Below are 23,588 nucleotides of genomic sequence, written 5' to 3' on the forward strand. Positions count from 1 at the left end.
AAGCTCTTTGTGCTGGAGAAGAAAAGAGACTAGAAAGGGTTAAACTGAGACAGACCATGGTGTCCCCTTATCTCAGTGATTATACTATTTTGAACGGTTAAGAATGGAACCCTTTGTCTTGAAGTGAGCCATTCTAGACTGCCTGGAGCCACCACATCAGGGAATAACTGCCTATGTGGGTAATGGGGCCAAGCAGGTGCCAGCTCACCTAATAAGGTGATGCCAATCTAAACACGGACTGTATCTAGCACAATCCCAGTATCCAGGCCACGTCACGGTGGAAACCAAACTAGACATTAATGGAGACACTGTCAGATGCTGCAGAGACTTTCTCACCAGAGAGCACTGGCTAGTCCGTTTTGGCTCCGGTTATAATGGTCAGAAATGGCTACCAAGGACAGTTTGGAACATTGCTGAAAGATTCTGTTTGCTTTTTGTTAATGTGTGCCTTTAAAAAGCAGGGTGACATTGGGCTTGGTCACTGCCTTGCCAGCAGAGGAGTAAACTGAGGAGAGCAGCCCAGCTGAATCGGCATCTGAAAAGGCGGTGACTATAGATCTTCTTTAAAGGGATTTCTAGAGGTATAGTGCGGTGAACCACTGGTACATTTATAAAATGTTATAGCCACTCTAACAGGTTCCAGAAAAAAATAAAATATCATGCATTACAAAATAAAGTTGAAGACTTGAAAAATGGATAAAGAAGAATCAATCTCCAATTTATAGGTTTCTCGGGGAGAGTGGAGGAGGATGACTCTGAACATTTCCTTGAGGAATAGCTGCTAAGTTAAGCAAATGATAAATACTTTACCCTTACTTTCTCAGAGGAACAAACTCATTGCAACTGTGAGGACCCAATGTGTGTGCTCCAATCACCCTGTGCTGTACTGAGTCAATGCCAGGGGCATCTACGCCTGATCTAAGCTAAAAAGGCGAATAGCATTTTGAAAAATGGTAGGGGATGAACAAATTACTTTTCTCTCCTGGAATGGCCATGGATTAAATAAAAAGGGCCTCATTTAGAGTTAGGCGCACTTTTTTGGCATAAATATACCCATTTCCTTATTATCATGTATACCAAAATGCGTCCACATCTAGGTTTGTGGCATCTAGGAGGTACGTGGAGAGGCGGAACGGCAGTGGACAAGTGTAAGTTGAGTACAGGAAGGGGGTGGGCACGTAGTTGTAGCACACTCCCTGGAGTTGTGACCTACTGAGACTTGATCTCATCTCCAGACACATGTACGGGAGGAGTAGGAGTCTGAAAATATGCATAACAGTTGCAATGGACAGAAATTCAAACACCAAACTTCTCCAGCACAGATCATAGCCGTTATAAGCACAACTTCTCCATACGCCTCCATCACATAAACATTAGCATTAAATATAATGCCACAGTCGCATGACCGGTGTTGCTGGGTGCAGTAGTTCCATACATTTCATACACTTGACTCTCTCTCTCTGACAGCTGTCAGTACACAATGGGCATACTTGGGAGGTTCATGTTCCAGCAAGGATTAACTGACATCCCGCTATCCAGGGATTCTCCTTGCCACAATGCACCCCTTCCCTCACAGGGACCCTCTTTCTCCAGCCCCACTGCTGCATCTCGGACTGTCATTGTTCAATAGCATCCCAATATCCAGGGACCCTTCAAAGCTTCAATAGAAATTTAAAATGGCAATGTGGGGACCCCTAAGGTTAAGTGTTTAAACACTTAACCCGACATTGCCGCTTTAAATTTCTATAGACAGACGTTGCGTTGACGTCAGCCTGCAGTGCCGAACACTTCTCCAATCGAAATCACTTGCTGTCATCATGGTGCTTTCATCGGAGACGTCCATCGTCAGGTTGAAGGGAAGTCTGTTTATTTTCACATCGGTTTTTCAGAATTCGGATTTTATTTGTAGGGCTTAAACATGTCAGAATAGTGGTAATCGTGAAAATGATTACCACAGTGTGTATATGACATTGCACTACATTACATTGTGCATATTATGGGATGACCACCAGTAGGTATGTGTTCAGGGCCCACCCACTAATGATATCACTGGAGTTCTGCATACACTCCACCCACATAGTTCTGTGGGAGTGGCTATAAAGGCCAGGGGAGGCTATCTGACCCCTCCTCCATCAGACACCAAAACAAGGTAAGAGATGGTGAAGGTAACGGGAATCAATAAAGCCCAGACCAAGGGGGAAATTAAACTGGCTGCAAAGTGTCTCCAGAACGTCCTTGACACACTCTGCAGCGGAGATTTTGACAGAAATCTCCGCTAATTTTCCTGGCACGCCACAGAGCTGCGAACAAAAATGAGCGGAGATTTCTACCGTAATTGCTGACAATAAGAGCCGGGCGCCACATCACCAGCAATTGAATTCCCCCCAAGAGTGAAAGTAATACTGTGGTATTAGAATGTTATTTCCTTAACGTCACTTTCCATTATGGTGGTATTAATATGGCACTGGTATATTGCCCGTCCCTTGTATGTGCAGCAAGGTCATGCATTCAGAATGCAATTCAAAAATTTAGATCCTTGGAAACAAACATCTAGGTTAGAAGACTCCTATCACATAACTGGACAAACTAGAAGTGCTTTCTGCTGTGTATATTTGTTTAGCAAATTCCCATAAAATCAGGAATAACTTGAAGAGTAACCTGTTGTCCTTAATTAATGATAATTTGGAAGAGGCCCTTGAATTGCCCAAGTGATTAGATATTAATACAAGGAATCAACTGACACAAGTTAAATATGTTCATAGACTTTATTACACATTTAATAGATTATGAAACGGGTGGGTAGCGCAACATGTGAACAATGCTGTATAGAAATGACACCTCCATTCACTATAGATGGAATTGTGTCCTAATGGAAATATATTGGAGAGAAAGTCTACACCCACTTCATCTTATTTTTGATAAGGATTTTACCCTGTCTTCTAGGATGTGTACTCTCGACTTGATTGAAGATCCATATCTGTTTGGTTGTTGTTAACGTGTGTTTTACACATGATTAGATCATGCTAAACACTGGGAACACCCAGCTAGAATTGCTCATAATGGTAGATATTAATAAACAAAGAAGTGTCTTTCCATAATATTGCATAATCACATAGAGGTTGTCATTCCAAGATTGACAAAAATCTGGGATTCCTGGGTACATAGCGCACACACGGTATGATGGATGTAATCATTACCTTAGTCAAGGTGTATATCATTGTGATTAACCATTTTTGCAATATATTGTTGTTACCAGGTCTAACTTGTATTGTCATTAAAATGAATTAAAATAAGCTAAAAATAACTCAGAGCAATAAGTCCTGTCCACATACTGACGTGACATTCTAATCTAGAAAGTTAAGCGAAAAACAACAATGATAATGGCTTTTTACATGGGAACAAATCTGATTTCATTCCATTTCACCTGCTTTACTCTGATTATGATCTCACGGGACATTGTGTTCTTCCTGTCTGGCCGAGAGATTTGAAAACAGAACTGAAGCCCAATTTCTTTTTCAGATACCAACCCCAACCCCCTCCCCATTAACTGGCAGAATCCTTATGTACCCCTGTATACCCTGAGACACTCCCCCAAGTCCCTGTTGTAAAGGTCACGTCTCCAACGTTTCACACTCTGAAGAAATTTGATTTAATCAGCCACTAAGTGCAAATGTATCGATACAGTTAATTGGATGGCAGTCATACTGCCCAGTCAGCATCATAGATACATTTGCATTGATCACAATTCGCAAGTTGTTCATTGCATCAGACATGGAGAACTGACCTCTATAACTCAGAGAGTCTAGGTTTCTATCAAACTGTGGGGGTACAGTACATAGACATCTTGCGATTCTGTCAGGATGGGTGCAGGGAGGGTTGTTAGCTAAACGGGGGGAAAAAATGGTTGCAGGTCTTTAATTCATTGCATTGAAATGGACTTTCTCATACTACAACTACTGCAGTCCAGTTATCAGGAAATACTGGTAGTTGTAGTTCAACAACAACTGTCTACAAATTGTCAGTGACCTAAAAATAGACTATGGATTTTAAGGTGGCTTAACGCTGGTCCTTTGAATGGCGGTGCTTTTCTTGCAGATCAACGCCAACTGTTAACCAAAAAGTTACTGAAGTATTTTTAAGGAAACACAAACATTTTATTAACAAATTAGGCAAAATTCCCTATGTGCAAAAATTAAGAGAAATACATTGTAAGCAAATGTTACAAGTCATTCTAATTAAAGCAGTTTTACTGGCAGTAATTGAATTATAATTGTAAGCAGAGAATTATAGAATAATTGTGACATTAACTACTTCCCTGCTTAAACATTGTATTACCTCAGATGAGGCCTGCAACCAAGCAAAGTGCCCGCCCTTGTGTAAGTATATATATATATATATATATATATATATATATATATATATATATGTTATGTATATAAAGAGAGAGAGATAGAGAGAGAGTTATTTTGTCTGTGTAGTCTAACCTTGTCATTTATGCACCTCACTTGTGAGATGTATTATCCGAGTGTCATTATTACTTTGTTGTTATATGCTTTTCTTAATAGTAATTTGGTCACTGGGTGGCGCTGTTCCATTGGAATCTATATAGACTTTAGCAAGCAATATGGCTGTTCCCAAATATATCAACACATGTAAATAAGTACAAAATTTTATTTCTTTCTCCTTGCTAACATATGCCCATGTTTTGCTGAGTGATTATAGAAATCTAAGGCAAATGTGAATGCTATTTATAAGTAGGGCATATGCTTCCTTTAACACACAGGAAAAGTCACACCCATAAGTCTGTCTTGATTATTCTCTCCTACTATCAGTCTATGGTTACAAATAAAGCTACACAGGGCTGCCATTTTGCTTGATGGCAACTATCAGCCAGGATTTAACTGGTATGTCCTAAAAAAAAAAAAAAAAAAGCAGCCATATTGATTTGATGTCTTCAATACATCACCTTTCAGTGATGTCACTTCCCGTTCTAGGTGTAAAACAAGCAGCAATGTCTGTGTCGTACGATAAACAATATACAATGATCTGCCCAACCAGCACTGGGAATCTAACACATGTATCTTGGTAAAGAATGTTTTTTTTTATTTAAATTTGTGTTCTGTAGGGTTCTCAAGAATGACCTTTCACAAAACAGTTTTGCAACACAATCAGGAAATGGGGAAACATGTTCTCATGATGAGAAGTGATCTACAAACTCTAGGGCTACAATCCATAACATCAATGATAAGAAATCAGATATATGAATAATCAAAAAGGAATTGGGAAAACAGAACTGGTCAATATGTTTCTAGATGAATGTATTACTAATCTTACATTATCAACACTTCTCCTATCATTAAATGATCCGCGCTAGGGCTGAGCATCAACACTTGGATTAGGGTTAGTCAACCCATGCTCTCTGTTTTTTGATGTGCTACAAGCATACTTGCCAACTTTGGCAGCATGATGTCCGGAAAAGGGCTCTGCAATGGGGGCATGGCCACACAAATTGCGCCGTTAGGCCCCGTCCCTGTCAAACGGTACCAATATTGGCCTATCACAGCAGGGGGGCAGGCCAGGATGACGCATTCAGCCCTGCTCCCACGCACTTCACCAACGAAGAGGGCAGGCTGCGGGAGGTTACCCTGCTCGCCCGGGAGAACACCCAAAAATCTGGGAGTCTCCCGGACATTCTGGAAGAGTAGGCAACTTATGTGCAAAATAATAAACTAATTTGCATTGTAACATGGTTTTGTCCAGGAGAAAACTTACTCATCTTTTTGCCTTAGTTTCTTTAATGAATCAGGCCCAGGATCTCCACACAGTGCAATCGTCAAAAAGCAGTTACCAACTCCAACGGCACCACAAGATCAGCTCGTCTGTAAATATCTTACCTTGCAAATTCTTCATTGACAACTGCAGAATGCACACATCCTTTTATTATTACAGATCCTATCTTATATATACTGGGTGTTACATTTATATAATGCTTACTAAACATTACTTGTGAAGTTTTATGGCATCAATGCCTAAGAAGAGCTTGTTAATACAGGCTGTGCATTCCCTGACTGTTTACACATCCACCAGCAAATCATAGGTGATCCAAAACTTACACAACAAACTCACTCCCTGTGTAGGACAGAACTGCCTCTGGTGATCTTGTATTCTTGTCAGGCAGATATATGATATTCAGAATGTCAGCACTACGAGGAAGAACTGAACCTTACAACAACACGCTGCTGTGAATCATTACTGTGGATATATTCTAAAAGTAGTTGTTTTTTTTTAGAAATAACTTTAATAGGTTCACAAACAATTACATAGACATGCATTCAACAGCGTAAAATAAACAAGGATCCTCATCATCACCATTTACTTATATAGCGCCACTGATTCCGTAGCGCTGTACAGAGAACTTATTCACATCAGTCCCTGCCCCATTGGTGGAGCTTACAGTCTAAATTCCCTAATATACACACACACAGACTAATTTGTTAATATATAACAGTACATGTCATAATACAACCTTAAAAAGGTACCCATTTTCAAAATTATAAGCAAGTCTACAGACAGGAGTTCCTACGAACCATAAATTGAAGACAACTAAAAAAAAAGTTAGTATAATTCATAGGGAGAGCATAGGCAAACCGAGGAGGGGTTTCCTAGTGCCTGGAAACCCCCTCCAAGCCTGGGGCACTGTATAATTGAGGTGGTTGGACCCTGCTCCCGCTTCACACAGCTCTGCTTAAAAAGGGAGAGCTGCATGCACCTAACAGTAGTGCACGCAGCATTGTCCATTTATATGGGGATAGGAAGAGTTGGAGAGCAGCCAAGCACTGTCTAAAATTATATCCACGCCCCATGCATGCTATTCATGCCCACTGGCGGCGTGGTGTGGAATCCCCCCCTCTACAAATCCTGCGTTTGCCCCTGGGAGAGATATCTGGTCATATACGCTCAACGTCCCCATCAAAACGGGATTATTGGCGCTCAATTTTGCCAAGGATGCTCACGCAGTCGGGGAAAGAAGGCAAGTTTTTTTCACAAGGGTTTTCGTCACAGTGGCCCTGGGTATATGACTGTGATATGGATGTGAGTGTGGTGCAGGTAATAGATGGTGTAATTGATGCAAGTGTCGGGTAATTGGAGCATGTAGGTAGACAGAGGACAATCCCTGATAGTGCCCTACAAAATATTTAATTTAAAAATGAAAAAGGTGAAACCTTTCACAGGCCATTAATCTTCATACTTGTAAAATCTCATCATTCTCGGCCTCTGCAGTTGTTTTTTGGTTAGTGTTGTTTCAGCTGCTCCTGTATGTCTCCTAGGAGTCTCGTACTCTCCAAGGACTCTGGATCCACATTCTCCTCTTAGGGGTGGCTTTCCTTGGAACTTCCCGTCTCTGAGCAGATGGATCGTTAGGTCTTGCTGACAAGGCAACAACAAGGCACGGCTTTCTACGGCTGTATGCTGGTGCCCAAGGAGAGAAGGATGGTCCCCCACTCCCCTCACGGGGAGCCAATCTCCTCTAAACCCCCCTAGGTTCTGTCAGGAGAAGCGTTATTTAACAAATGAAATAGAAAAACAGTCTTGGAAAAAGTGATTTGATTTTTACAGAAGAATCAATCCAAACTTACTGCAACATCTTAAGAAACTACAAATCCTTACAATATGGATGTGTGTCAACCTTCTGCCTTGAGGAACTGCTCCTTTAAGACTGGGTGGCTATGATGTCTCCCTCGAAGCAAACCTTTAAGGACTTCACCATGTGCTCTATAAAATTAATAAAAAATACTAAACAAAATAATGACACCAAATTGCAATTTATACTTTTGCCATCTCTAATCTGGTATTGTAATTTGCAGATATATGTCGCCATATATGGTATAGTAGCAGCCATGCATACCTGGCTTTCCATTCAATTTTAAACATACTTGCCTACTTTGTTAATTCACGCTCCCTGGACGTCCAGGGCAGGTGGGCATGTTGGGGCGTGGCTTGAAGAATCACGTAATTAATCCCTGCCCCCTAAGCTATCATCACCCTTTTGCCCTACACCAGCAGGGGGCGGGGCCATGATGATGTATGAATCTCGTCACTAAGCCCCACCCCCTCCATTTAACTTTGCAAACTATCCGGGATTCGGGAGGTTTCCCTGGTCTCCGAAGGACTCACAGAAATTCGAGAGTAGGCAACTATGGTTTTAGATGGTTTAAACTTCTACAACTGGACCTATTTTAATGGTTTTGCTGCAATTGTTATTTTATTTTAATGTACTAATTTACGTAATCAAAATGTATACCCCACCTGAAATATAAGGGTTTCTTTTATTAATATATTATTAATCACATTGCATCAACGTATTCCACAGTGCTGTTCAGAGAATATGTAATCATTTACGTAATCCAGGCAATGCTAAGCACTGTGCCACCGTGCTGCCCGTGAAACAGATATCTTTCTATTTGACGTCAGTAACTTAAGGTAAACCACACACACATGAAAACTATATAGATGTTTTCATAATATTCCCATGGTTACTGTTACATAATCTGAGCACTTTTATCAAGGGCAGTGGGTTATAAGGAAAGAAACGGGGATGTTGTCTTTTTATTTAAACCAGGAAAGGCCTTTGGTCTCTCCCGTTTTTACTACTATAACAAATCCAATGCAAACTGGATCCTAAACCATACTTACTTGCAAAGGGAAGCTGATTCAGTTATCTGAAGCAAGACCCCAGGCCTGGTGACCTGGAGGAAATCTATAGTAGCATTTACACTGAGACATCATTGGGATTTTCAGTGATAATGTAATTTGATTGTGACAGTACCCCCTTGCTGGTACACCTGGGCTGGTACCCCTGACCTCATCATTCAGATCAGTGTTGGTGTGGATGGTTCCCCCTGGCCTATCACACTGGCCAGAGCTGTAGGGTAGCGGGCAAAGCGTTGGTACTAGACGCAGGGTCCCAACCTCAGAACAGCTGGATAACGGATTAGATTGATCTAATCTGTAGGTCAAACGAATTACAGCAGGTATGTAGGCCTCGAAGCAGGATCGTTAAGCAGTGATATTTATTAGCTCAAGAAGTCCTTGCAAGGACAGTTACACACTAGTTTGAGGTATTAGTGTTCATCCAGAAGTTACAGATGTTATAAAACATGGTAAAACAGGGCTCTTTTTATACAGTTTCAGAAACGTATGTTGGCAGGGACTGGCCCAGCCCCCTGATCCTAGCTGGCACCACAAAGTCTGAGATATTACATCCAATGTTTACCCTCGGGATATAATATTCTCTAGACTTGGAGATAACACAATTTAAATGTAGCAAAATTTACATCAATCTGTAATTTCACAAATTACTTGCTGTTCTATTATTCAGACAGGTTCTAAGACACAGGATGAAAAACTACACAGGACAGAAAGGTAACAACCCCCTGCTGTGCATTCAGGCTAAAAAGATATGTTGGTCACTAACAATGAAAATACTTAATTAGTATGAGAGTTCCTTGCTTTCTTTCTCTCAATAACAAACTTCCTCCAACATAGCATATTACCTCATAAATCAGGGAGGTGAGGGGGACCCGGCCACAAAGATCATTTAAAAAATTGGCAATATTAATAAAGTATTGTTGTCACAATTTTGGCCAATTACAGCAGGGGGTGGGGCTAATATGACACAATATTTGCATCATTAAGCCCTGCCCCTTCACTTATCTATTGCGGGGATGAGAACCGGGTGGTTGCCCCGCTCTCCCGGAAGGTCTCCCAGAAATGCTGGACATTCCGGGAGAATAAGCAACTATGCTTTAAAGAAAAGCAGCTAATGAATCTCTAGAGACTGAAGTGTCTTTTTCATTTCTGTCTCCATTACTGAAGTCATGTTGTCTTACCGGTCAGTATTTGATTAAGTCTTGGTCTCCATGAAAATGGGCACCTCCATAGGCATCAATACATGGACATAGGACACAATTTCTGAACTGTGTCATCATGCCACAGATGGCAAAGCCAACCACGTCTTGTACTGGCTCAGCATCAGGAAGAATGCCAGACTCTTCAGAGAGTGAGGGAGATCACCCCTATTTCAGGGAGTATCCCTGACATTCAGGGAGAGTTGGCAAGTATGGGATAATAAGGTGGGAAAGGGAGAAATTGATGAAAACTGTTCCTCTATAAATATATATATTGATGAGTTTGTGCTGCTCATAGCTATCAACCAGGTATTTACTTTCATTCTCTACTCAATGATAAAATTACCCAATTTGGTGGTTTTTCTATAGTTTTTCATAAATGTCCACCAATGTCTCCATAAAAGAGGCACAAGGGTTAGTGATTTCTAGGGAAAGTGTAACACACATTCAGGACATCAAAGATCACGGCTGATATGCAGTCACGCCCTGAGTATTTTTGGCACTGCAATCTCCAGATGCCATTCAGTGAAAACATAGGTCACACACCCGGAAGTCTGAAGTCACATGGATGGCTCCCTCTATTCCTAAAAACTGCCTGGGCTTAACCCCATCTTTGCTGGAGGCTTGTGCTGGGAAAATGGGTAAAAAACGCCTGAAAACTAAATTGCGCTTTAGATGCATTTTAGTCTTGGTTTTTTATTGTTTCATTTTTCATTAGATGTAAAAGTTTGTACTATTTTTAATGCAACGTTCAGGTGTTAGTGGCTGAGAAGTGCGTTAACAGCGGCTAGGTGTGGACAAGCCCTAAATCGCTTTATATAAGACATATAATCCATTTATCTTTCTATGTTTATTTTCATAATTTCATGTGTTGTCTCGGTACAATATAGACATGCACACACAGGCATTATGAAATATTATAGATAGGACATATGCCAATAAAGCCCTACACTAATAAGGTTTCTTAGTGACTGTGAGAGGTAACAATCACCTAACTGTATGCAGTATGTGTCTGTATGAGTATGTCTTTAAAGAAACTGGTTAAGGAGTGGTGTCTGCGTTTAAGAGCATAATGCAGGGTGATCCCAAATCCTCACTGATCAGTACTAAGTTCCTAATCACTGAAACAAAAGTAGCTTTGTGTTCAATCCTTTCCTTTCTAACACACCCTGCCTGGGTTAAGCTGCAAACTGGTATGTCCATGTATTAGAGTGGACCTCTAACCAATATTCAGCCAAACAATCCTCTAGAAATGAGTGACATCACTGAGGCATAAGGCACGAAATGACACAAAGTGCCTCATGCCTCAGAGCTGTCACTAGTTCACAGTGAACTGATATGCTGAATATTGTTTACATCGACAAAATGGCTGTCAACAATGTGTTAAGTAACAGGTCGCAAACGCAGGATTTGTAGAGGGGGGTTTCCACACCACGCCGCCAGTGGGCGTGACCAGCAAGCATGGGAGCGTGGCTATAATTTTAGACAGTGCTTGGCTGCTCTCCAAATCTTCCTTTCCCCATAATATACATGGGCAATGCTGAGTGCACTACTGTTAGCAGAGCTGTGTGTAGTTGGAGCAGGGTCCAGCCACCTCAATTATACAGTGCCCCAGGCTTGGAGGGGGGTTTCCAGGCACTAGGAAAACTCCACCTCGGTTTGCCTATGCTTTTTAAAATATAAAAATATTGTAATGAGTTTGACTCTTATATAGTATCACATATAGAGTAGTAGGCTATCTGTAGATCATGGGTAATGCCACATAATTCATTGAAAGACCATTTTAAAATGATTTATACCCTAGAAGAAAGATGGAGGAAGCCCCCCTAACCTTCTATTTCTACTGTACCTGAATTTTACGTACTCATAACGCAAGATAGAATTGATCAGGTTTTACTAATAATGTATATTTATTTATAGTGTCATTTTTGCAGAGCTGTATAATATGAATAACAACACAGAAATACATTGACTAAACAAGTTCACCTAGGATGAAAGTTGCCATATAAATACCTGCATTTTAATTATTGCAATTAGGAAGGTGTGTCTGGATAATGTTAACATTATGCAGTTAGTGACGTTATGCATAACATGTCATTTCAGTATAACTGGTACTTTGGGGAATCACAGGCTGACAGCAAGCATTTAAACACGTATGTATGTGTATATATATATATATATATATATACATATATATGTGTGTGTGTGTGTGTATATACATATGTATGTTTATATATATATATATATATATATGTATGTATGTGTATATATGTATGTGTATATATGTATGTGTGTATATATATATATATATATATATATATATATATATATATATATATATACATACATACATACATTCATATATACATGCATGCTAGTGCCCTCCACTATCATTTAATGTGAACCTGTGAATGCTCAGGTGTTTTAAAGATGGAGATCAGGCTGTGCCCTGCTCCTGTCCCCAGCTCCCCCTCTCCTATTAATGACACCCTCCCCTCCCCTGCAGCAGACACACACACACACTCACAATATGCATCCTGATCTGCTTGCTGCTTCTGCCATTGACGTCATTGGGCGACCACGTGAGGCGGCGGCGGCCAATCAGTGCAGAGAAGCTGCTGCAATCTTTTAGCAATTGCTTCTCTCTGTGGCACACACTCACACACATATACACACTAACACACATAACACAGATACATGCGGGGCAAACATAGGAAGCAGAGATCCGACCACACACAAAGGGATCCTAAGCCTGGCTGCCCCTCACTCTCTGGATCAGGGGCTTCACCTCTTGGATACAATGTGGATTTAATCAAGTAGAACACTGGAAATGTCCAGGATCCTCTGAGATTTGCAATCTGATATTTTGTTTCAAGGGATCTGTCATTTTTTTTTTTTTGCTTCCCCCCTGTTGCACTATTTGTTGGATTTTCTGGGGGGGAGGAAGAGACCCTGATTTTATTCACTAGTTGCTATGGATTTTACCAGCAGCTCATGTGGGGGCAGTGATCACAGACCCATAGAGGAGAACAAGCCACTGCTGGGGGAGATGTCTGCCCCAGAGGGGGGGAAACTGGGTGCTGTGCCCTGCAGGAGAGCCGTGGTGCACTTCAATGGGATGAGATACAAACTGCTGCAAGAAGGGGACATCCAGGTCTGTGTCATCAGACACCCCAGGACCTTCCTGAGCAAGATCCTCACCTCCAAATTCCTAAGGAGATGGGAACCCCACCATCTGACTCTAGCAGACAACAGCCTGACCTCTGCTACAGTAAGTACTATTGATACCCAGCAATGGCTCAATGATGTGTTTGGGTGGGCACTGATCTGCAGTGGTGATGAGGGGGGGTTACATATGTATACTTCAGGTGGGAGGAGCATAGGGGGGTCTTGCTATCTATCAGTCCTTGATTTTACTATTTATTGTAAATTTTCTTCTTTCAAATCAAAATATTTAGATTTTTTTTTTTATGTTTATGCCCTGTTCCTCCTATTTAATGTATAAAAAACAATGGTGTCAATTGCTGGTATTGAGGGATGAATAAGTGGAGTGGAAGGGGCTATGTACACTCTATGTACTGTCAGGACAATTCACAGAACAAAAAAAGGTCTCTCTGCTGCTGAAGAACATCTCAAAGCCGAACATGTCTGTCATTGTTTTTAGTCTTCAACTTCAAAAGCATTTGGGGTGATTGACAGATTGGCTTCCTAAGGTGTTCCGCATCAGTCACTAGCCTTTTATGATGGATAAAGTCTACACAAGGTTTTAATACTTAACCGTATAACCTTTTTCACCCATATCAATGTATACTTGTAATATTGTTTTTTTTCTGGAAAACTGCATGGGTCTACAGATAATGACATCTGGAATGGTTATATGTGAATTTACCATGCATTGGTTCTCTCCAGCAAAGGAGAGGATAAATATCCTAGTTTTTATGGCGTTTAATGACCGTTGGGAAATCTGTAATGTATCTGCATTGTGAACCATCCACAATGCACAGACCTGCCAGGGATATAACACATTGCAATAAAAACAGAATCAGCCTCAGAATTTATTGATTTGTCATTTCAAACGTGTTCATTCCATTTGGAATTCTGTGCGTTTTCTGTTTTTCAATTATTATTTTTTTGCACATGCTATTTGCTTGGAATCAGAAATAGTGAAAAGGGTTGCAAATGTGTTACCTGATCACTGATTTTAATGAAATAGAAAAAATGTATATAACCTAAAGGAAAAATGGCCCTAGAAGCTCCCAGCTATTAGAATGTTGCCATAGGATTTTCTGTGTGTCACAGAATATTTTTTCCCCCTATACTCCCATTATAAAAATGGTAGTTTTTTACAATTTACATTTATTTAATCGAAATGTCCCTTTGTTGCCATGACATTCTGTCATCTCTTGATGCTCCCAGAGAATCCCCACACAGGATGCTCACTGCAGCACATTGCTGGTGTTCACAAGGAATACAGTATATGACCAGCAAAGGATTCTGGGAAAGGCACATTATATCCATGGTGATTACATATAAGTCTACAGAATGAAAGGCAATTGGCTTACTTTTGAATGGTCATATTATATTGTTGTAGAAAAAATAATAATTTCCAAAATATTTTTAATTGGTATTTGTACTAAGGTATACTTGCTACATTTATTATGTTGTATTTTAAAATATTTACAATAAAACCTAGCATTTGACTGTATTGTAAATAATCTTTGTCATATTTATTGATAGACTAGAGATTTTTAAGTAACTGGCAGTAAAATAATAATAATAACAAAAACATAATATTTTGCAAAGCTAATATATAAATGAAGTTGAGCTTTGTTTTAGTTCTAAGATTATGTTCTTCAGGTTACTCATTGCAGATTGAGTACGAAGATGTTCATTTGCAAAACCAAAATAAGTTGAGAGTGCGTTTTTGTTTAAGTATGCTAATCTGATGGACGAGGCCTGATACAACTCTCTTTATAACACTGTGATGCTCTTATCTGTTCCACATATAGGGCTAGATTTACTAAGCTGCGGGTTTGAAAAAGTGGGGATGTTGCCTATAGCAACCAATCGGATTCTAGCTTTCATTTATTTAGTAGTGTCTACAAAATGACAGCTAGAATCCGATTGGTTGCTATAGGCAACATCCCCACTTTTTCAAACCCGCAGCTTAGTAAATCTAGCCCATAGTGTCTGCTTATGCATATGTGCAGTAAAAGAAATATGACTGCTGCGTTAAATTGAAACATCCTTCTAGCTTCAGTGAAGTGTGTGTGTGTGTGTGTGTGTGTATGTATGTGTATATATATATATATATATATATATATATATATATATATATATATATATATATATATATATATATATATATATATATATATATATATATATATATAATCACTGAACAGCAGAAAACTGAGAAACACGAAATGAGAAAAGTTCTACAGACAAAAACACCTGTGTGAACAGCCCCTAAGGGTACATCTGTTACCATAACTGTTCATTTTGATAATACAATCCTCCACTAGGTAATATTATGTATATATTAGTATGCCCTAAATTTGCAACTAAATTTCACTAATTATGTACGTGAATCAGCTTCACAACCCATTTTTTTAAATTTAGTAAACGTCCTATATATTTGCTAAAAATAGTTGCTAGGAAATTAGGGAGTTGTTTAAAAAGAACATTTAAAGTATTGATTATTAGTTAACTCGCTTTGCTGTTAGTATGCCTTAATTTTGGTAAATGAAGGGTTGTGGAGACACCGGTTGTGGATCCCACTCCTGAGCCCCATCGCAGGAACCCTGTGATCTGAAGACATCAACCTTCGCTGCGATAAGGAAATGAAGCTTTGAATACTAGGTTGCACCATTGTTTTTTTAAATATTATTTGCTAAGTACCATTACCTACAAAAGACCAAAGCCATAGAAATGTGTTTAAAAGAAAGTGGGTGTATATATATATATATATATATATATATATAATTTAATGTATCCATTAGTATTTACTATTGTAGTGAAAGCATATATATTTGATGTCAAAGGGCCCTTATTCTGCAAGCACAGAACGTTCTACGTCTTTTATAATAAATGACAAGAGCTTTAATGAAGGTTATTACGTTTTGAACCTCTGGTTTTCTCTTTTCTTGCCCCTATTTAGTGAGATCAGTCTTCTAATACAGGACTCAATGTAACTAGTGCTGGGCCTCAGTGCAAGGTTGTTTAACCCAGTGTTTCTCCAACCCAGTCCTCAGGACCCCTAATAGTGCAGGTTTTCCAGGTGACAAGGGAAATAATTATACCACCTGTGGATCTGTTATAATGTGTCAGTCAGTAACGACTACACCTGTGCTAAAGCAAGGAGATGTGGAAAACCTGCACTGTTAGGGGGTCCCGAGGACTGGGTTTAAGAAACACTAACCTACTCCAATATTATAGCACAAAGCAGTATATACACATCAAAATGTAGTATATAGTGTGACCGAATAATACACTAAGGGTTATATTTACTAAACTGCGAGTTTGAACAAGTGGAGATGTTGCCTATAGCAACCAATCAGATTCTAGCTGTCATTTATTTAGTACATTCTACAAAATGACAGCTAGAATCTGATTGGTTGCTATAGGCAACATCTCTAGTTTTTCAAACCCGCAGTTTAGTAAATATACCCCAAAGTCTGTCTCACTTTTAGGTGCCTTATTGATGATGTTTGTAAATGATTTGTCTGTGTGCGCGTTTCGTGTAAAGTCCGAGCTGTAGTTTGTATTCAGTCCTCATCTCCTGCCGCTCCGGGATGTCCTGAGTGTGTGAAGTGGGCTGAGATAGGAGAACCTGAAATAATGAGATGATCATGTGACCTGTCCACTCGTGTGGTTATATTAGTGAGGACAGGGATGCATGTGATCAGTGTCATAATGTGATTAGGGCAATGGCAGCAAGCCACTGAGAGGGTTAGATATGAAGCAAGAAGAGCACCCAAAGGTGACGTTCCCATCAAACTGAAAATCAAAATTCATTATTTGGAATAAAAAAAAAAATACTTTTTTTTTTTTATTGTACCAAACCTATGTCACTGGTGCATTTGCCTTATAATAAAGTAATACAGTCACACTTCATATAAATGTGTACATGACAAATGATCTGACCGCTACTTATTTTTTAAGTCGCAATAACTATCTTAGATCTGCTAATCAATATTTACTATAGAATAGTTGACCATGTTACTGCTTGTTTGTGATTATTACACACGCGTAAAAATAAAACGTTTATGCCTGGTAATCCATTTATTGCCTACATGATGTTTAAATTCATGTCCGATTGTAATTTTTGGAAATCTCTCACATAAATATGAGATATAACTGGGCTGTGTTATTTAATTATATTTACACTTATGGTTTATAATGGTGCTCCCTCCACCACTTAGTACATTAGATATACCTCCTCACAGTGTGTTGTAGCTGCTGATAGGGAAGTTTCACCTGTTGCTAAAACCTCTTGATGACAGCATAACAAAGCCACACTAAGGGGTATATTTACTAAACTGCGGGTTTGATAAAGTGGAGATGTTGCCTATAGCAACCAATCAGATTCTAGCTGTCATTTATTTAGTGCATTCTACAAAATGAAAGCTAGAATCTGATTGGTTGCTATAGGCAACATCTCCACTTTTTCAAACCCGCAGTTTAGTAAATATACTCCTAAGAGTACTTTTAAAGCTTTCCTATGTGATTATATATATATATATATATATATATATATATATATATATATATATATATATATATATTTATTATTATATATTATGGGAATGAGGACCACTCCATAGCTGCCAAATAGGTATAACTAAGTTAATTATTGTACACTAACCAATGTATGTAATCAAAATAAAGACAAAAAGTATGTGCCTATGTGGTAAATTTTCTTTGACATTCTTTTTTCTTTTGTCAAACCTGTTTGCACTTATATATTTATCTGTGTGATCAGTTTAAAAACAAACCAACCAAACAGTTTAGTGGTGTAAACTGATTGGATGACAGTAAAGAGGAGTTTGACAGGGGTGTGTGTTCTCTATGTCTCCTTTTGTTCTGTGTTTGCATTGAATCCTCGCTGTAGCAATTCAGAGCTAAGGCCTGATCCTATGTTAGGGTTATATTACACTTCATGTGGAGGAAGATCACACACTAATGCTCCTTCTCTGTGGATTTTGCTAAACAAACAACGCTGGTTAGTTGTACAGATAAGGAGTTTTTGGCCTCTCTCTGCCGACCAATCATGTTTCAAGTGCGGTTTAGGGGAATAAAAAAATAGAAAGTGTCTGATTGGCTAGAGCACAATGGAATTAAATGTTGTGTTAGCCGATTGTTGTTAATCCTTTGTACACGGTAGTTGTATCTGTTTTAATGCATTTTGTTAAACCCCCTAAAATAAGCAACTGGCAAATGTCTGTGTAGCTACTTTGACATTTTTTATTTATTTATTTTTTTTTTAATTCTGGCAATTTTTCTCAGCTTTCTATTTTTTTTTTACAATTTTTTTTTTTAGTGCGTCTCTATGATGCAAAAGATTATCTATGTATCTTGTTGCTAATTACTCATCTGGCTTTGGCACGTTCAGTTTGCAGAGTGCACTGACTGTAAAAATCTGACTAAATATGGTAAACCGATCACGGTTATATGAAGTTTTTATCACTGTTACTGTTCATGGCTAGTGAATATAATGAAAAATTGCAGGTTTGGGGGCAAAAGAAAAAATCTTAGTGTGGTGGATAGCCAATTTATATAATTGGAGATGGGGTACTTGTTAATTATACAGGCCCCACAGTCTTCTGGGGAGTCACAGTGCTGCCCGTATAGTTAATATAAAAATGTAATATTGTACCACCTGCAGGGCCAAAGCTACCATTAGGCGAACCTAGGCCTGAGGTGCCAATGGCTGGGGGGGGGGGGAGGGGGCCTAAAACACTGAATGAGTGACAAAATGTCACTTATCCAGTGATTTTAATACCCCCTTCCCCCCCCTCCCCTCCGGAGTGTTGCCCGCTGACATGAAGAAGCAGCCAGTAGCATTGGGCCTGTGCACTGGACTGGGCATGCTCACCTAACAAAATTCAGGCAGCGGTCTGGCGATACCAATCTCGCCACCTGCCCCCCCCCCCCCCCCCCTCTATTGAGAGCATGGCCGGGGGCCCAGGTGGCGAGATTGGTATCGCCAGACCGCTGCCTGAATTTTGTTATGTGGCCAACGCACTGTGCCTCTCTTAGCAAAAGCGGTATCATTTCAGAATTATGGTCTTAATAAGTATTAGGATTTTGGGTCTGTGTAATAAAGGTAAAAGAATTATAAAAAAAAAAAATCTAATTTTTTGGACATTATCTAAACATCATACCCAATGTAGTGTCCGTGAGCTCGCTCTTACATTAATCACGAGGATCTGTAGAATTTTAGCTGCCATTGGTGCCAGGAGAGGTAACATCTTTTGTTGTGTCAATAAATAAATGTAGTTGTATGTAAGGGCAGTGAAAATGCACAGCTCTGCCTGGATGATATAAAGGCGATGTTGAAATAACGGTCAGTGAAGTCAGTATGTGTAGTGAAAGCTGCAGGAGGGCTTGTACAAGCTGATAAATTAAGTTAATGTGAAGATAAAGTAAAAAAAAACCAAAATCAATTAAATACATGTATTTGTATTTTGCCGGTGATGTCCGTTTCAGAGTATTTTTTTAACACATTTCAAACAAAATAGTGACTAAATAATTATAGTTTGTTGACTTTTCATCTATTCATATGTATTCATTTTAAACTTTAATATTTAAATGTAAAAGTTCATGAGGTGAGAGTGGTAATCACATATGGTCACCTATTAATTTTTAACCCTGAGCACAGATGGCAAATACTGTGACATAGTTAAATGATGGCAATAAAAGTATTTGCCTAGAGGTTTATGACACTTTCTTGAGAAGTGACTCCTTTCCTAGTGAGGTTATCATTTTTTTTTTTTTGGTTGTCAGTGTAATGTCATATTTCCAATGATGTTCCTTTAGCGAAAACACTAGCGTTAAAGAAAACACTTTTGGTTAACAGCATTTGGAGCTCACTTGACGCCCCTGTAGGCTTCCAAAATTGATGGAAGCCTGTGGATAAAACAAGATGCAGTTTGAAAACCAGAATGCTGCCGCAACATCGGCAAACACCAGGAACAGAGCTAGCGGTCATGATGACATTAGAAACAATGGTTAAAAATGCTAGTAAAATGCCAAAGGGTGAACTAAATTATATCTATCTGCATAAATGAAGGCTACAGTGGGCAAGCAGATGACAATGGGCGGTACAGCGTGGAGTAACCATAGAGATGGTTTTTTGACGCCTTATATTTTAATAGAGACAACGACCAAGGGGGGAATTCAATTGCATTAGAATTACGTTAGAAATCTCCACTCTTTTTCTCTTTTCCTTGCACCTCAATGGGGTGCGAGGAAAAATAATCGGAGATTTCTGTCAAAATCTCCACCGTGCAGTGTCTCACGGGCGTTCCCGGAGAGACTTTGCGGCTAATTGAGTTTCACCATTTGCATTTGTTTGTGAAAGTAAATGCAACCGTTTGGTGCCGATAACAGCCAAACATACCACAGAGATCACCATGTTCTATAACTTTAAAAATATGCAGGTACAAAATGTCCACACGTTTCTTTTTAGTTCTTTTTTTTTTTATTATTTATTTATATCGCTCTGGAATATGAGGCAGAGCGGTGCGTTACAATAAAAGAATGTTCATTATTTCACATCAATCCCTACCCCAGTGGAGCTTACAATCTAACTGATGTATCAGTTTAGTGAGAAGCCAATTAACCTACCAGTTTGGTTTTTTTGCACTGTGGAAGTAAACCGAAACATTCCGAGTGGGCAAGACTCGACTGAACAGCCTATTAAGAATATTTTAAAGGAAAAAAAAAATGATGGTGGTCCAGAGACCCAGTCCAAGGTAGCCCACTATGGGACCGGCCCGGGGAGCAGATGCCCCCCAGCCCAGTCACGCCCCGGCTATGAGAACAACCGGAGGGGCCTGGGGAACAACAGGTGTGAGTATCAGCCCCTGGGGCTATAGCTAGGGAAGGGAGAAGCATAGTAACATTTACTTAGTAGATGATAGTGCAGCTTTCCTTTTTGATTTATAAGTATGGAGGTTCTAACAGTGTCTACTAATTGTAAAACACAGACTTAGGGCTAGATTTACTAAACTGTGGGTTTGAAAAAGTGGAGATGTTGTCTATGGCAACCAATCAGATTCTAGCTGTCATTTTGTAGAATGCACTAAATAATTGACAGCTAGAACCTGATTGGTTGCTATAGGCAACATCTCCACTTTTTCAAACCCGCCGTTTAGTAAATCTAGCCCTAAGTGACACTGACAGGAATGTCGGTAAAAAACATGAAGCAAAGGATTCTGGGTTGATTGTTCCTGAGATTGACCTACATCTGGAAGGCTCGGGGTGAGGTGACGAGAGCGCCCGCTTCTGGGTCTAGAAGGGTTAAACCACATCACTAACTCAACAGACTCTCTCACATCTTGTTTTCATTGTCCCTCCAATTATACTGAATCTTCTGTTCCGCCATGCAGATAACACAAAGCTTCCCCTGCTTCTATGTCAGGGCTAATGTCCCAGTAGTACAGTTTAATATTTGCAAACTCCATTTGCCAGATAACTGCTCGCTTGGGGACTAAACCTGATCCACTCCCTGAGGGAGAATGGGATGTTTGGTGTGTCAACACATTTAAAACTGTAACAACAGTGGAAGAATATCAGTTGAACAGACACATATTTATAAGATTTATTTTTTTAAAGTTTTTTTTTTTTATTATTACAGTATCATGGGTTAGTATTTTTTATGCAGTACAAATAAGTATTTATTAGCAATATCACAAATGCATACTCCACATTGTGTGTACATTATATAGATTAGAACCGCAACATCTTTATCTACCTAGCTTTTTGTGTGTGCTTTACCAAGGAAAGAAGCACCTTTTAGCTCAGTTGATTCTGTAAGTTAATAATTACCAGAAAGGTCCATTTCACTTTTGTAACATAACTTTAAAAAGGGGTTTGCAAGACATCTACAGAATCTTAGACACAGGGGGTCTGAGTCATTAAGAAGACCAAAGCATAAAAAAGGAGTAGATTTGCACCTGGGCAAAACCATGTTGCATTGGAGGGGGAGGTAAATTTAAAATGTGGGTACAGATTTATAGTTTGGGTCGGGCATGTCCTAGATAAACTGTAAATTTCAGTGTAAAAATAAAGCTATTAAGTATTTGTGTGCTACATGAAAACAAGCAGCCAGTAGTTACCTTATGTTCAAAATTATAAACTAATTTGCACCCCTTGTAGGTAACATGGTTTGTCCAGGAGCAAACTTTATTTTTTTGCTTGGCTCTCCTTAGTGAATCAGGCCCTGCATGTTTATTTTGATCAGATACGCAAAGATTTTAAAGTTCTCTGTGCATTTTAAAGTGGGCAGGGATAGAACAATCAGAGGTTCACAGCAGCACAGAGTGTTTCTGGAGATGAGCGTATCGATCTTGTGTGAGACAGCGACTTGTTCACTCGTGTGATTCTGTTCGTGAGAGCAGAGTTTGCATGTGACTATGGCAGTATCATGATGTGAGGAAATGAGTGATGGCAAGCAGGAAGCTACAGAACAGGACAGGGTAGCTGTATCAGATGCCCGTCAAATTGATGCCAGAAAATTGTGACGTGGAACACTTCTATTTGAAACGAAGTTCATACTTCCAACCAAAAATGGAGCAAGTTTTGCACACAAGAGAGACAGGAGAAAAACATTTCCAAAAATAGCTTTTTGACATTTTTTATTATTTTGTTCTTCTTTATTCTTTAATTCTAGATCACCTTTTTGCTGCTAATAAATATTTGCTCATTTATTTGTATATGTTCCACTCTATTGCACCGTTATTCTGCTACTTGTCGCGCGTATCTCTTGCTTGCGGTCATCCCAATCCGTTCTTCTTTTAGTCAAGTAGAAGTGCGGTCTTTTAGGATTAAAATATTTTCGGCATGGGGACATGTGGCAGACCTAACTTTGGATATGAAGTGGGTGAAGCCCATCAAAGTTTAAAATATCCAGTGCTAATGAAAACACAATCCAATTGGGCACCGGCGGCGGAATCCTGTGCTTGTTTTAGTAAATTGTATGTTATTAAGAGTTCATATTTTTAGCAGAGTGGCATCAATAGAAAGGTCACGTCACTATTTCTGAAATAATGGCCTAATGTTAAAAGCTCTCTGGCCTCAGAAATCTTCTTTGCTTAATTCTGTCTAATACTGTGGACTGTGTATATTTGTCATGGCTTTATGTCAACCTTCTGTACAGCAGATGAGCCAACGTAGGGTATTGTGCATATATCGTCCGACTGTTCTGTCATTTTCAGGCCATGTGATGTCACACCCACAATGATGTCAAAACCTTCCCCTTTCCGTCAGTCATTTCTTCCAGATGTGAATATGATGAAGACAGGTGATAAAATGATCAGTGTACAGACAAAAAGACAATTTATTAAGACCTTTATAGGAGCTAGGTAAAGTTATGTAACAGGAATATTATATTTAAAAGAAAATGCAAAGGGATAAAGAAAATAGTGTCTACATTTTACGGTATATTTTGCTTTT

General features: G+C 39.3%; 1 protein-coding gene across 1 annotated transcript in view; it reads left to right on the forward strand.

The window, feature by feature from the left end:
* Positions 1-12,516: 12,516 nt before the first annotated feature.
* The window catches only part of CMIP (c-Maf inducing protein), a 131,997-nt gene continuing 120,925 nt past the window's right edge, over positions 12,517-23,588 (forward strand). The window contains exon 1 of the mRNA XM_075188982.1: positions 12,517-13,179. Within this exon, the coding sequence (XP_075045083.1) occupies positions 12,883-13,179 (297 nt within the window). The 5' untranslated portion in view covers positions 12,517-12,882. The remainder of the gene's footprint in view (positions 13,180-23,588) is intronic.

The sequence above is a fragment of the Mixophyes fleayi genome, chromosome 10 (assembly GCF_038048845.1).
Source record: "Mixophyes fleayi isolate aMixFle1 chromosome 10, aMixFle1.hap1, whole genome shotgun sequence".
NCBI classification, from domain to species: domain Eukaryota; kingdom Metazoa; phylum Chordata; class Amphibia; order Anura; family Limnodynastidae; genus Mixophyes; species Mixophyes fleayi.